At 28.8% G+C, this 14,660-nt stretch overlaps 1 protein-coding gene across 48 annotated transcripts in view; it reads left to right on the top strand.

The window, feature by feature from the left end:
- Positions 1-14,660, top strand: part of RIMS2 (regulating synaptic membrane exocytosis 2) — a 780,681-nt gene that overhangs the window by 531,465 nt on the left and 234,556 nt on the right. The window contains exon 1 of one of the 48 annotated variants that reach the window (XM_074267554.1): positions 8,950-9,278. The exons of the other annotated variants lie outside the window; for them this stretch is intronic. Within the exon in view, the coding sequence (XP_074123655.1) occupies positions 9,149-9,278 (130 nt within the window). The 5' untranslated portion in view covers positions 8,950-9,148. Of the gene's footprint in view, positions 1-8,949; positions 9,279-14,660 lie in introns of those variants that run through there. 48 annotated transcript variants of the gene reach the window in all.

The raw sequence follows: 14,660 nt of genomic DNA, 5'->3' as shown, positions 1-14,660 counted from the left end.
TAATGCAGATTGGCAATTCATCTGTTATTTATTGCCTTAGAAAATTGCCTTTAAGAATTTGAAATAAGATGTATATGATCATATGAAGGCAGGATTTAAACCAGAACTTTCTTATTCCAAACCCTTTACTTTTATCACTATATTAGTATGCTCTTTATAATCTGCATCTGATTAAATTTGATCAAGATTAAGAAGGCCTCTGCAGGATGTTCCTAAATATACTATTTTTTCCAGTATTAAAATAACCTTTTGACTCCTAAACTTTGTTACCTTTTCTCAATCCTCATCATCACTGATTTCTACCTTCATTCTTAGAAATATACTCCTCTTATCTTGCATCACACTTGTTTTTATGTTCCTCCTCTCTCTCTATGATCAATTCTTAGTTTAGTTTGATTAATCAACTACTCCTAACTCCATCTGTTTAGTGTGAATACCACAGGGTTCTATTATCAATCCTCTTTACTTTCTTTGTTGATTAGCTCATCTGATCCTATGGCTTCAACTATTATCTTTATAAATATTATTTCTTCAATTTAAATTCTCTCCTTCTGTATTCTGAACTTTAATTTGCACTGTTACCTGTCTCTTCATAGATGTTAGCACATCTCTTCATAGATGTCCTGTAGTTATTTCTACTTTTCTTGTCCAAATTAGAACTCATCATTTTAACCTTAAATGTCCTCCTCTAATTATCCTTAGTGTCATAACCCTGGATTATAGTCTTCCATTCCTCTATTCTATTCTTGAACCTTTTATAACTGTTAAGTAGCAGTCTTCTCTATGCTTCCTTGACATTTTTGTTACATCAATCAATAAGTACTGATTAAATCCCCCATGAGCTAATCACTAAATGTAGTAATGGGGATATAAAGACAAAAATGTGACAGTCCTTGCCCTCAAGAAATTCTATATTCATAAGGATAAAGTTACACAAATAAATTTCCATAGTTTTTCTTATGCAGTCAGAAGTGCTAGGTCTAGTTCTGTTGATTTATACTGCTGTGACCTTGAATATTCAGTTGACTAGGGGAAAAAAAAGAAATTCTCAACTAGTTTTTTTTTTTTTTCATGTAGTGGGTAGAATAATTTATTTGGAATCAAAACTTTCGTCTCTAACATTTATTATGGGAATTTAGGCAATAACATAACTTCTCATAAAATATATATGGTTTTCCCATCTTTAGAATAGGTATAATATTAATAGTGCTTGTGTCACTAGGTTGTGAAGCTCAAATGAGATAATAAAAAGCATTATACATACTATAAAGTGCTATAAATATCTATGGTGTTATTACTATCTTTAATAACAACAACAACCCAATTACTCTGGGCATGTCATAGTCTTTTAATGCTCTAAACAATTAAGATTCTAAAGTGCAAAGTAGTAGCATGTATAGATATAGAGAGTTCTCTGTATTAGTGAAATCTCAGGGCCAATTCCTAATTGTGATTTCATAGTTCATTCACTATGCTCCAAATCTATTAGAAGCCAAATTTTCAATATTCTTGAGCTCTTCTGGCCATTGAATATTATAGCATTTGGAAGCTAAACACTATAAAATTAAACACACAATTTTTCTTGAGACATTTTAATGGTAATTTTCAGTTGAAATGAAAAGCCTAATCATTCATTCCTATCTGTCAAATAAACTATTTCACAAACTTAAATTACCTGAAGCCACTGTGTCATTTACAGAATGTGCATGTTATATAACTAGAGAATAATTTCTTTTTAGAAAAGGTATTTTTTTCTGAATTAAGAAGGCTTTAAAAGAAATATAAGTTTTTATTGAAGCAGATATTTGTTAAATTTTAAGCATCACAAGAGAAGGAACATACCAATTTTTCTGCTTTATTTGTGATTTCCCTTCCCTGATAATTGTTACTAGTTTTATTTTTTTGTAACAAATTTCTCATTTTACATTATACATCTTTATGCTTTTTTATTTCATTTCTCTTTCCTTTAATTCTTCCTTACTTTCTTCCCTTTCCTTTTACCAAAATTTCCCAAGATCTAAGTGACAGATTCAACTTTGGGAAAGACCATTATTGTTTCTTTGCTCCTAATCTTCAGGGCAAAATAGAAAGAAAATCAGAGTACCAGGGTTCAAAACTTATCTTAGATGCTATCTACTTTGTGTCATAAAGCAAGTAATTTAAATTCCTGGATCTTGGTTAGTTTAGTTGGAAAGTGATACTGTTAAATTATATGGCCTTATAGGTCCTTTTCAAGTCTTAAGTCTATGAATCCTGGTCTATGAATTCATCTTGGCTTTTTCCTGAGGTTATCACATCGGTAGTATACAGTTATCAAATGCTCTTCACCTTGTAGAATCATTTCAGTTCTGCATCTAAATGATCCAACTTTATAACTTTATAACATCTTTTTGATTCAGATTTCTTGTGTATGAAAAGTGATTATATTTTACCTGTACCATAAGAAGCAAAAAAGTAACATGTTAAAGCATTTTGAAAAGTATAAATTATCCATGAAGTACAATGTATCATTGTTATTATTACAGTTTATCTTTTCCTTATATAATAGTGATATACTATCTCTGTGCTTGGAAGAAAAGCAATTATTTTGAAGTTATTTAAGAAAAAAAGTTTATTTACCCATTTAAAAAGTAAACTTAGCTCTCTAAATTTGAGTCATTTTGGTTAAAAATAAGAATTGGTTTCTAATTATAGAAGATATCAAACAAATTTGTGTTGATTAAACTAAATATTTATTCATAAGTAGTCATAAGTGTCTTGTTTTGGTTATTTCATTTCAACTTCAGTTAGAAGAAAAGTAGATAATTTGGAACTACATAGGAAAAGTAGAAAAATGAGTTGCAAAAAGGAAGTAATTCACGAATGAAAATTAACTTCCTAGGTTAAGAAAATTCTGAATCATATTGAAAATAAGACATGTTGATAGAAAAGAGTCTGGATAGCTTTTTTTTTTTTTTTTTTTTTTAAATTCAGGAGATAGCTAGATGGCATAGAGGATAGAGCACTAGCCCTGAAGTTAGGAGGATCTAAATTCAAATGCGGCCTCAGACACTTAATACTTCCTAGCTGTGTGACCCTGGGCAAGTCACTTATTCTCAGTTGCTAAAGCAAAAAAAAAAAATGCTTTATATATGTGGGCATCATAATCTTTTGCTAACAATTATTGCATCTTCAATATTCATATATTCAACATAGTAATTCTGAGATAAAATCATCCTTTCCTTGTATTTGTCTAATTAGTATGACTTTTTTATATCTATATGTCATCTTCCCTGGTAGCATGTAAGTTCCTTGTATGAAATGTTTCATTTTTTTGTCTTTGGATCACCGGCATTTGACACGATGCCTGACATATGCTTATTACCTAGAACATAAACTTAATTAACATTTTCTAATGAATTTTTATTCTTATTTCATGGTTTATTTATGTTTCTTTTCTATATTTACTGCTCTTGCTCTAGTTTAGCTCTTAATTGCCTTTTGCTTGAACTACAATAGTAACTATTATCAGATCTTTTTTGAAAATTAAAAAAAAAATCCTGTGTTTATGAACTTAATAATAATCAATAGACATGGACATTTTGGTATATAAAAAAAGATTGTATGTGTCACCATAAACTTCTATTGCAAAGTATTTTAAAATATATATGAAATTTAAAAATTATTCTTCTCTAAACTTCAGCTTAAAGTGCTAGATCTTTTCTTCAAAGAATAATAGGATCAAAGTTTTTAAAATTGGAAAGAATGTTGGAGATGACCTAATCCTGGTTCCTAATTTTACAGTTTTAGAAAATGAGGCTACTTTAAAAAAATTAACATGTTTTCAAACACTATTTATTCATTCAAAGAAAATAATTTTGATGATGGCTTTTGTATTTTCAAATACATGAAAAGATAATTTTCAACATCCCCACCTTGTGAAACCTTGTGTTCCATTTTTTTTCTGCTACTGTTTCCCTATCCCTCTCCTATTCAATATAGGTTAAACATGTGCAATTCTTCTAAACATATTTCCACATTTATCATGCTGCATAAGAAAAATTAAATCAAAAAGGGAAAAAGTGATAAAAAAAAAAACCAAGCAAACAACAACAAAAAAGATGACAATACTATGTTGTGACTCACATTCAGTCCTCATAGTACTCTTTCTGGATGCATATAGCTCTCTCCATCACAAGTCTATTTAAATTACCTCATTGTTAAAAAAAGAGCCATGTCCATCACAATTGATCAACTCATAACCTTGTTGTTGCTGTATACAAAGTTCTCTTGCTTCTATTCACTTCACTTAACATTGGTTCATGTAAATCTCTCCAGGTCTTTCTAAAATCATCCTGCTTATTGTTTCTCATAGAACAATAATATTCTATTATATTAATATACTATAACTTAATCAGCCATTCAGGGAAACTATTTTAAAAGAATTATTTATATCTTAAAATCTGAGTCAGGTACTTCTCTAAATGTATAAAAAAAAAATCAACTGATCAATCAATAAGTACCATGTGCCTACTATATTCAAATATAAACTTCTGTTTATTACTTAAATCTCTTAATAATCTTATTCCTTCAAACTTTTCTAGGATCCTTACATATTATTCCTATTCACACACTATGAGATTCAGTTCCATCTGGCATACGTGCTATTCCTCCATCACAGCTCTCTATCTCTACTCTCCATGCTTCCTTGGTGTCTCCTGGGAAGAGCTTGGAATTCTCTGACCCTTTGCTTCTACCTCTAGCTTCCTTCACTTTAAGATTTAGCTTAAACCTCACATTCTAAAGAGGACTTTCTTGGTTCCCCCACCTTCTAAGACCTTCTCCTGTCATATTACTTTGCTTGTATTTTGTACATATATTTTTTTCTATCTAATTATTTGGATGTCTCTTTCCAATTAGAATTTAAATTCTTCATTTTTTTGTCACAAAGCGAGGGCTTAAGATGTGATGCTTGAGTGTATATGGAGTATTATAAACAATAGGGATATAAAGCCAAAATATAAACAAGATACACATATGTTAGTATGTATAGAAAAAACTAAATAATTGATGCAAAATAAATAAATAGGGAAGATGGGATGTTACAGCTGGAGGGATCAGGGACAGAGTTGATTCAGAAGGAAATGCTTTACTTGCCCTTTACAAGAAGTAAAGAAATTCTGTGAGTAAAGGGGGAAAAGAATTGTTTTTATCCTTACATAATGAATAGTCAATGATAAGACATGACAGAGATTGAGTTCTTTGTGATGAGTAGATAAGTCTAGATGGAAGGGGAGTAATGTACAATAGAAGTAGGCATTGATTTTTTGATATTGCCCTCATTGATATTAAGGCCAGACTCTGAATTGCTTTAAAAACCAAAACAAAGGGTTTATTATATTCTAGAGATAATACAGAACCATTAAAGCTTATTGAATAAAGAAGTGACATAGTCAATTCTGCAATCAAGAAAAATCACATTAGCAAAATGTGGAGAACATATTTTGGAGTAGAGAAAGATTGGAGGCAGGAGAACAATTAGAAAGATATTGCAATAATCTAGGTGAGAGGTAAAGAGAAAGCATTAAGTTAAGTGGTAACTGTGTACAGAGAAAGGACAAGTTTTAAAAAAGTTAGGTAGAACTATGAAGTGTTTGCAACTAATCAGGTATGATTGACTGAATGAATGATTACACATTTATTTCACTTATCATGCATTAAACTCTGTAATAAATACTGAGTATACAAATAGAAAAACAAAGTTAGCTTGTTGGAAATAACAAGAATAGGAGTTAATAATAATACTAAAGTTATAAATCTGAGAGACTTCAAGAGTATAAGTGCCCTCAACAAAAAGAATAAGAAAATTAATAATTTTTGTTAGATATGTTGAGTTTGAGATATGTATTGAATATCTAGTTTGAAATGTTTAATAGGCAGTTCATAAGAGGAGACTAAATTTTAATAAAAGGACTGTTGTTGGATTATGGATCTATTAATAATCTGAATAACTGATAATTCATGGGTGTTGATGAAGGGTAGAGAAAGAAGGGAAGAAGGTTCTAGGGAAAAAAAAAAAACAAAAAAGCATCTTTGTTGTATACCCAGTGTGAGACATGATATGAACAGTAAACCAGTGAATAAGACTGAGAAAGGATAATTAGGCAAAAAGGTGTCAAGAAGAGATTTTTATTCATTCATTCATTCATTCATTCATTCATTAAATATTTATTATGCACCAGCTTACCATGCTAATGCTCATGGATCCAAAGAAAGACAAAATAGTCATAGTTCTCAATGATCTCACAATCTTACAAACAAACAACTATGTACGAGCAAGATATATTCAAGAAAATTTGAAAATAGAGAAAGAAGACACTAGCATGATGAGAGATCTGACACAGCTTCATGAAGAAAATGAGGTTTTAGATAATACTTGAAGAAAGTCAGCAAAACCAAGAGAAAGAGAAGAGGAGGGAGACAATTCCATGCATGGGGGACAGTAAGTGAAAATACATGGAATCTGGAGATGAGGTTTCATTTTCAAGGAACAAGAAGAGTAAGAGTAATGAAGAATTGAGGCAGGAGAAAATATCTAAGAAGATGAATAATCAAAATTATTTAATGCAACAGTGAGGTAAAGAAGGATTGTGAAGTCCAGGTTAGCTCCCTGAAGCCTAAGAATCATCCAGAGTCCTTGGTCATTAGGGGGAGAAGGAAAGGGGATCTATAAAACTGCCACAAGCTCTCCACCAACTGACCTCCTTTCTCCTTGTACTCCTCCAAAGTGACTCTGACTTGTCTTACTCCACCCCCTAATCCCTCCTATGATTATCTGTATACACCAAAAGATGGAGTCAGCATGGAATAGTGAGAAGGGCCATTTTTCCAAGCATATGAGAATAGATAATTAGCCTTAGATAATAGATAATTAGCATTAAGTGCTCCATTATGTGATTCCAATGTAACCTATTCAGAATTTCAGCCCTTACAAAGAATGATTGGCAAAAGAGTATTAGATTTGCAAGTTAGAGATCATTTGTAACTTTGGAGACAATTAAATTATGAGGTCAGAAGCCAGATTGCAAAATTTTGAGGAATATATGAGAGGCATGGATATAGAAGCAAGATAGATTTCTTTATTTTGAATGATAAAGAGAAGTAATATCTAGAAGGATAGCTTAAGAGGACATTCTCTTTTTCAAAGATAAGAATGATTTGGACATGTTTTAAGACAGCAAAGAAGGAAAGGTGTATTATAATATTTTTAAAATTCTTAATTCTTAAAAAAACATGCTTTGGGATTTTTATAATTCTTGACTCTTACCATCTTGTGAATAGTAACATTTTTATTTAAAATAAGCATTCTATAGATTTCTTTATATAAATTGATATTTTAAAAATATTAACTGTAGAAGAAACTTGATGGCTTTTATAGAATCTTTTATGTAACTTTTGATAAGTAGTAACAAAAAGTGCAAATAGTTTGGTAAATCTTTAGTTAATATAGAATTCTGTATATTACTTAATAAATGACATATTAAGTCATTTAACCTTCTGCTTTCAATTATACAATTACATATTTATCAGGGCTCAAACATTTTAAATCTTGTGATCACCAAAAAAAAAAAAAAATTACCAATATTCTTAGAGTTTGACTGTATACTTGTTTAAATCATCAGAAATAAAAACTAATATACTGATCTCCCCAGTTCTTCTAGCAACTACCTTTAACATTGATTCTTCATGTAAATATTTTTGATCATTGATTGATTCTTGTAAGTTGGTAGTAATATAAGTAGCTCATACAAGTGAAATATTAATAATGCTATTCCTCCAGAACAGCTTTCTCCACTTACAAGTATATGCAATTTATTTTCATCTTGGTTCTGAGAGAAAAACCTGTTCTTATTTATGCCACGTATTTTGTCCCTAAAATAGGCACTGGAAAAGATTTAGATTCCTAATCATTCATATGAATGGATAGGATGTAATTGTACAACTATCTGAAAAAAGTGATAAACACTTTAGAATGTACTGTATTATTATTGGCAGGGACTTAGTGAAATAGAAAGCAGATTTATCATGACATTTTGTTTTATTGTAAGGAACTTAGTTTATATTCCCTAAATACCTATTTACTGGGGCAGGATACTGTGGTATAACAGAGATAGAGATTTTAAGAGGAGGAGAGGGGAAAATAAAGTTTAGTGCTATACCATTTTAATATATCCATTAGTATAATGAATTTTTTCTAATACCCTGTGAGACAAAATGTGTGAAAATTAGTACAGCTTTTAATCAAGGGATTTGTTGTTGTACAATCATTCTCTTTGTGACCCATTTGATGTTGTCTTGGCAAAAATACTGTAGGGGTTTGCTATTTCCTTCTCCATCTCCTTTTACAGAAGAGGAATTTGAGGCAAACAGGGTTAAATGATTTGGTCTGGGACACAAATGTTTGAGGTAGTATTTGAATTCAGGAAGATGTCTTCTTTACTCCAGGCCTGGCACTTTATCCACTGTGTCACCTAGATATCACAAATTATTTAAGTCTTGAAGATTATTCTTATGATTATCTTTATTAAGTCAATTATGGAAATGACTAACATATACATTGGTACATTTGTCTCATTAATGAAGATGCAGAGGACATTATTAACAAGTTTAATATTTAACTATGTGATCTTTTGAAACATGAACATTTCCATTTTTGTATCTTTATTTTCTTGTCTTATTTTTGAAAAAAAAAACCTTTTAATCTTTTATATTTTTCTTTGTTAAACTTTATAGCTAAATTTTATTTAATTTTACAGTAATATTTTTTCTAATAATGGGAGTTGCAAAAAGTTGATGGATTAGTTTTTTTTAATATGAAGTAATGCAATCTAATGTAAACTTTTGGAAAAAAGCTATTTTTAAAATTATTTTATTTTGAATTAGTTTTTAAAATCTGTAAGTTTTAATCACTGGATTTTTAAAGACAATATAAATCATTTCATAATAATAATGTTTTTCTTACAAATGTGTACAATAAAGCATACTTGAGAGCATATAGGAAAAAATATCCTTCAATTATTAAATGCCAAAATATTTTGTCCCAAGAATACTATTTGAATATATTAAGTCCCTGAAATGCTTTTAGGTATCTTCTTATGCATTTTAATTAATGTTTCTGACGAGTTCTGATTTCTCTTGGTTTATGCCAGAAGTTACATGGGAAGACCAGCAGAAAAAGGTGAATGGTACAATAACTGATGACAAACCATTGCCGAAAAAGAAACAGCAAACTGAGCCAGGTTTGTCAGGGTTTGGAATACCACATAAAAGCATGAGACTATAAAACATTACATTTCATGCTTTTGTAATGAGTGTGTGCTTGTTTTATCTTATTTTTCTCATGGTGTGAAAATTTTTAGTATGTAGAGCCCATTTAGATTAGTTATATGCACACTTTATTTCTATTCTTGATTAGAAAAATTAGTTATACATGTTGTGGGGAAAATACTGTTGGTTTAATGTTAATGTTAGCATATTTAACTATATACTTGGGTACTACTTTATTACTCTGCTTTTCTGGTTTGTGTATGTGACTTTCAAACACACTAAGAGATAACTTACATAGAAAGGTAATTGCTGTCATGAAATCATAACTTAGAAATGTTAACTAAAAAGTTTTTTCATGTAGGCAAAATATGGTATGTTTCAGTTATGAAATATCTGTTTTGAAATCAGGATTACTAATCACATGAGTATTGGGTTTTGTATTGTGGTAAAATATTGTCTGTTTTGTTTATCCATAATGCAGAAGAAAATTAGTATCATTAATAAACATCCTACTTAAAATTTGATCTTCCTTTTAGCTTTCAATGGCAAATGAACTAGCAAGTATTAGAATGGGCAAAATGTAAGCCTCAGAATGGAAAGGAAAGAAATGTGTACTATATAGAAAATATTACTGTGTGTCATTCATTTTTTAAAAATTCATTGAGTTTTTCAGAATATGGATTAGGTAGATAAGCATTTGATATAAAAATCCCTAAAATGATTCCAAAGGCATTATTTTAATTAACTTCCTTTTATATTTTTGTAGAACACTATTTACTTGTTAGTTGATCTAAAAACTTCCTTTCAATGACACACTTAATATGCATTATTCCAAGTTTAGTAAATTTTTTTTTTAAGGAAAAATGTTTCAAAATATATTCTGTATCAATCTAAGTCATGGGGCTATGCAGAAACTGCACTGGAAAAATATAGTTATGTAGATATAGATATAAACATATCTGTTATAAATAAAAGAAATTAGCTCAGTAAAATTTAAGAAATTTATTTTCATCCAATTCCAGAACTCACATATAGTAAAATTTTCATGCATACAAATATGTGTACATATGTGTATATATCTTTGTGTAAATGCTACATTCTAAAAATGAATTTCATAATTTTAATGAGCCAATTTAATTTATCATATATATTTGTGTGAGCTTTGTAAACTACACTGTTTTAGTATACATTTTATATATAAGCCTGTCTATAAGAACATATACACATATGCATAGAGTCATTGTATAATATGTGATATCAAACTTCAATGCACTTAAAACCTTCTCTTCTAAGTTTACAGTGTGAGTTTTCATTTTAAAGTTAATTAATCTTGAATTTCTTGAGTTGTCACTATAGTTCTTCAAAAATGCAAATGTTTGTCATTATATATGCACATAAATTGTGTGCTCATATATGAGTATCTACATATCAAAATCATGCATCAAATATATTTATTTGATTTTTAAAATAATTTATAAATACAAAGTCACAAAATTCTCTTGAGAATAATACTTTATTTTTATAGTTGTATGGCACATTTTGCTAATTAAATTTTTTAATGTAATGTCTACAGTGGAGATTACATTAATTTTTCTATTTATAAAATTGGTTTTGTAGCATAGGGTATGTTCATGAATGATTATGCATGTTAGGAAAGCTGTTCTAGATAATGCACACATTTCTAAATCCTAAAATTTAACCTTAAAAGTCATGAGTAAGTGAAAAATGACACAAGTGAGAAAATTCTATTACATATTCATTTGTATTTTTTGAAAGGAGCTACAACAAAAATTATGTTTATTAGAATATTTAAACTTTTAGACAAAAAGTATTTAAACTCTGAGAAAAACAAAGCAAGATTAATATGACGATTATATATGTAGTAAATAAAAAAGGATTAGTTAGGTTTCATCAATATGCTCTTGAGCACACAGCTTTTCTGAGTTGTTTATTAACTAATAAGGCACTTTATTTTTTTCAAGAAATAGAATTTTCCAAATTCTAAATTCTACAGATTAGAAAATAAATTAAATCTTTGGATGGAATCTTTACATAGTAAAGTACATAAAGTAAATTCTCCAATACAATTAGTTGAGAACAATTGCTAACCTTAGCTGAAATTCCTACACCAATGAAATTATAGGTTTGGACCAAAACAAATAAAAAAATATTCATCCTGCTTTTTTGTCTCTATTGAAAATCTTCAACATAACCAATGAACAAAAGTTCACAGATTCTTTGCATCAAGTCTGCAGTAACAATATTATACCATCCAAAATTTTTAAAGACTACAATATGTTTACAATCTCTAAGTAAAAACAAAAAGACCTTGTAATTTCTTATTATTTTGGCATATATATATATATATATATGTACTCATATATATATATATATATACATATATATATATATATATATTCTTGTTAAAATGCATAGAAGGGAAATGTAAATAAATTAAAAACAGTATTACATAGTAATATTTTGCTATTTTGCTTTATTAGTTGAACCTGAAAAAAAAAAGGAGTCAAAATATGGAAGCATCGAATATGTATTCATTCTATATAGGTCCCTCTAACCAAGGAGCTGCATTCATGTATAGAATCAAAAGACTTTATAAGATGAAATTTTCTTTGATAGCCCCAGGAGAACTAGGAATTGAGGATCTGTTGAATAATGTTTATTTCAGAATTTAAACCCAAGTAAGAAAAAGTATATTTTAGGTAACATTATGAAAGATTCCTACTTGCCTATCACCTTTTGCTTTTTTATATTTCATGATTTTATGTGATTTCTTCTGTGATAATAAACATCTGACATTTATAAAAACATGGGGAATGAGAAATATATTTATCCCAATTTGATATATTAAACAAAAATGAATTTTGTTGAGAATTGATTAAAATATTGCACTTTGGAATTGAAAACCAATACATAAAACATGAAGAGACATATTATAGAACAAATAAGGATTCTGTATGTATGCATATTTAATACATGGATGTACTGTTCATTATTATAAATACATCTTACTTTTCCATTTTACTTATTATTTCTTTTTTTGTCAGTAGTGTCATCAAAAAGATATGGTATAATATAATGAATAAAGAACTTATCTTGAAGCCAGGAAAATATAGACTTCAGGTTTTATTTCTTATATATTCTGTGAGAGCCTGGGAAAGTCACTTAAACTCTAAGTGTTTGGAAGTCATTGTAGAATAGGTGTTAACCTAAGTTGGCGTAGGAGATTTCCTCACAGGAGTTCTTAATACCAGTAAAATCAGTTCAAAAATATATCCACGAAATTATTTTTGATATCCTAGATGATTGTTAAAAATTCTAATTTTCAAGTCAGTACACACTGACTTTGTTGTTGTCAGAATACTTTATGACTGAAAAACTTTCATAGTCTTTTGATCTTTGTTGTTTCTTCTCTTGAAATATAAGCGATAATGATTTACTTCATAAGGCAATTTTGTGATTTATAGTAATCTTAACATTTAAAATTGTAAATTTTAGTAAGTTTGTATTGAAATAGCATGTTGCAGGGAAAAGAACATTGAACTTGACCTCTCAAACTCTAGATTCAAATTGTGCCTCAGATATTAGCTTTGTAATCATGAAAAGGTCTTAATGTATTAGAACCTGTTTTTTTTTTTTTTTTTATTTGTAAATAAGGGTGTTATAAGGGACTCCTTCCTTCACAGGGTTGCTGTGAGGATAATACTTTGTAATCCAAAAAGAAATTATATGTGTGGCTTAACATCATCACCAATACATTGTATAATTTTTAGCATTTTTCTAGTTTCAATGCCCTCACTTTTCTAGTACTTATATGGTAATTGCAAATTAAAGGTCGAGTTCATACTACTGTTTCTAAAGATAAATAAATAAAAAAAAAAGAATGAGGCTCTTTATTTTTAAACTAATGATTTTTATTCCTGGGACTAATTCTTAATCTGATAGAGAAAGTAACTGAGAAAATAATTATGAATTTTATTCCATTGGATTGGCTTTATAAATGTCTTCTCACTTTAATAATATAAATTATTAGACATTTTAAAATTAGATACTTTTTAAGGAAGGTGTTAATAGTAAATTTATTACACTATTTTAAAATTTGATATAAAATTTTGGTATAGTCTTTTATTCCAGTTTACCCAAATTTGAGAAAGAAGGTATATTTAAAGTGTTCAAATTTTATTGATATATTTTTAAAAGTTCCATTCTATAGTGTTCTTATTATTGTAGAACAAAGTAACCTCATTCATAATAGAAATATAAAATATTAGAAACAAGTAAGTACATGTCTTAAACGGGAAAATCACCCTATTGAATTTTTAATTCATGTAAAAAATTGTAATTCTATGTGAAGCCAAATTTTCTCTTTCCCTAGAATGATATACTATATATTTTTTTGTTTGTTTCTATTATCATCCTGATCTGTATCTGGCCACTGGACTCAGATGACTATGGAAGAGAAAGTGAGGCAGGTTACCTTGTACAACCTTCCCTCACTTAAAATCAATTCACTTGCATGTCATGGCATCACTTCCCTGATGTCATAGTAATTTTCAAGAACAAAGGACAACGCAACAACAACAAGGGAAGTTATTAGAAATTTCAGGTTCTAATGTTTTATTTATTTATAAGATGTCCTCCTCACAAAATAATACATTTGTCATTTTAAAAATAGCTTCTAAAATATGATCCAAGGTGTATAGTTATTGATATTCAACTTATTTTTCACAGAAAATTGATTTTTAACTTATCAATGCTTAACTTAAAAAATTGTATTAATGAATAAATTCTAAACTTCAGCCAATGCCTATTTTCAAGATGTTTTTGTCTACATTAAAATTACTTGATTTATCAGATTTTAAAAATAGAATAATAAAAAAAATGGACAGGAAATAGTTTGGAAAATATGTACGTGAAAAGCAATATCTGATAAATATACACAATTAATTTTAAATAAAAGAATTTCTTCCTTAAAGATCTCAACAGAAATAAAATAAAAAATTTTTATTATGAATAAATCTGTTTTATCAATTGTCAATATAATTGTTGTAAATGATTGTAGATATTAACTTTGTAAGAGTTATCAGGAATTTTTGAAGAAATGTATGGCAGTGAAAAACAGAATGATCTTCATGATTTATATAGGTAAATATTTCATTTATACTTTCTAGGTATTACTGGTTTTATGCTATCCTCTATGCTACTATGAATGCATATTTTACTTTTTTTTTTTTTTTTTTTTTTGTGCTGAGGCAATTGGGGTTAAATGACTTGCCCAGGGTCATACAGCTAGGATGTGTTAAGTGTCTGAGACTAGATTTGAACTCAGGTCCTCC

The sequence above is a fragment of the Sminthopsis crassicaudata genome, chromosome 1, assembly GCF_048593235.1.
Source record: "Sminthopsis crassicaudata isolate SCR6 chromosome 1, ASM4859323v1, whole genome shotgun sequence".
Taxonomy (NCBI): domain Eukaryota; kingdom Metazoa; phylum Chordata; class Mammalia; order Dasyuromorphia; family Dasyuridae; genus Sminthopsis; species Sminthopsis crassicaudata.
This window is presented reverse-complemented; position numbering and strand designations above follow the sequence as displayed.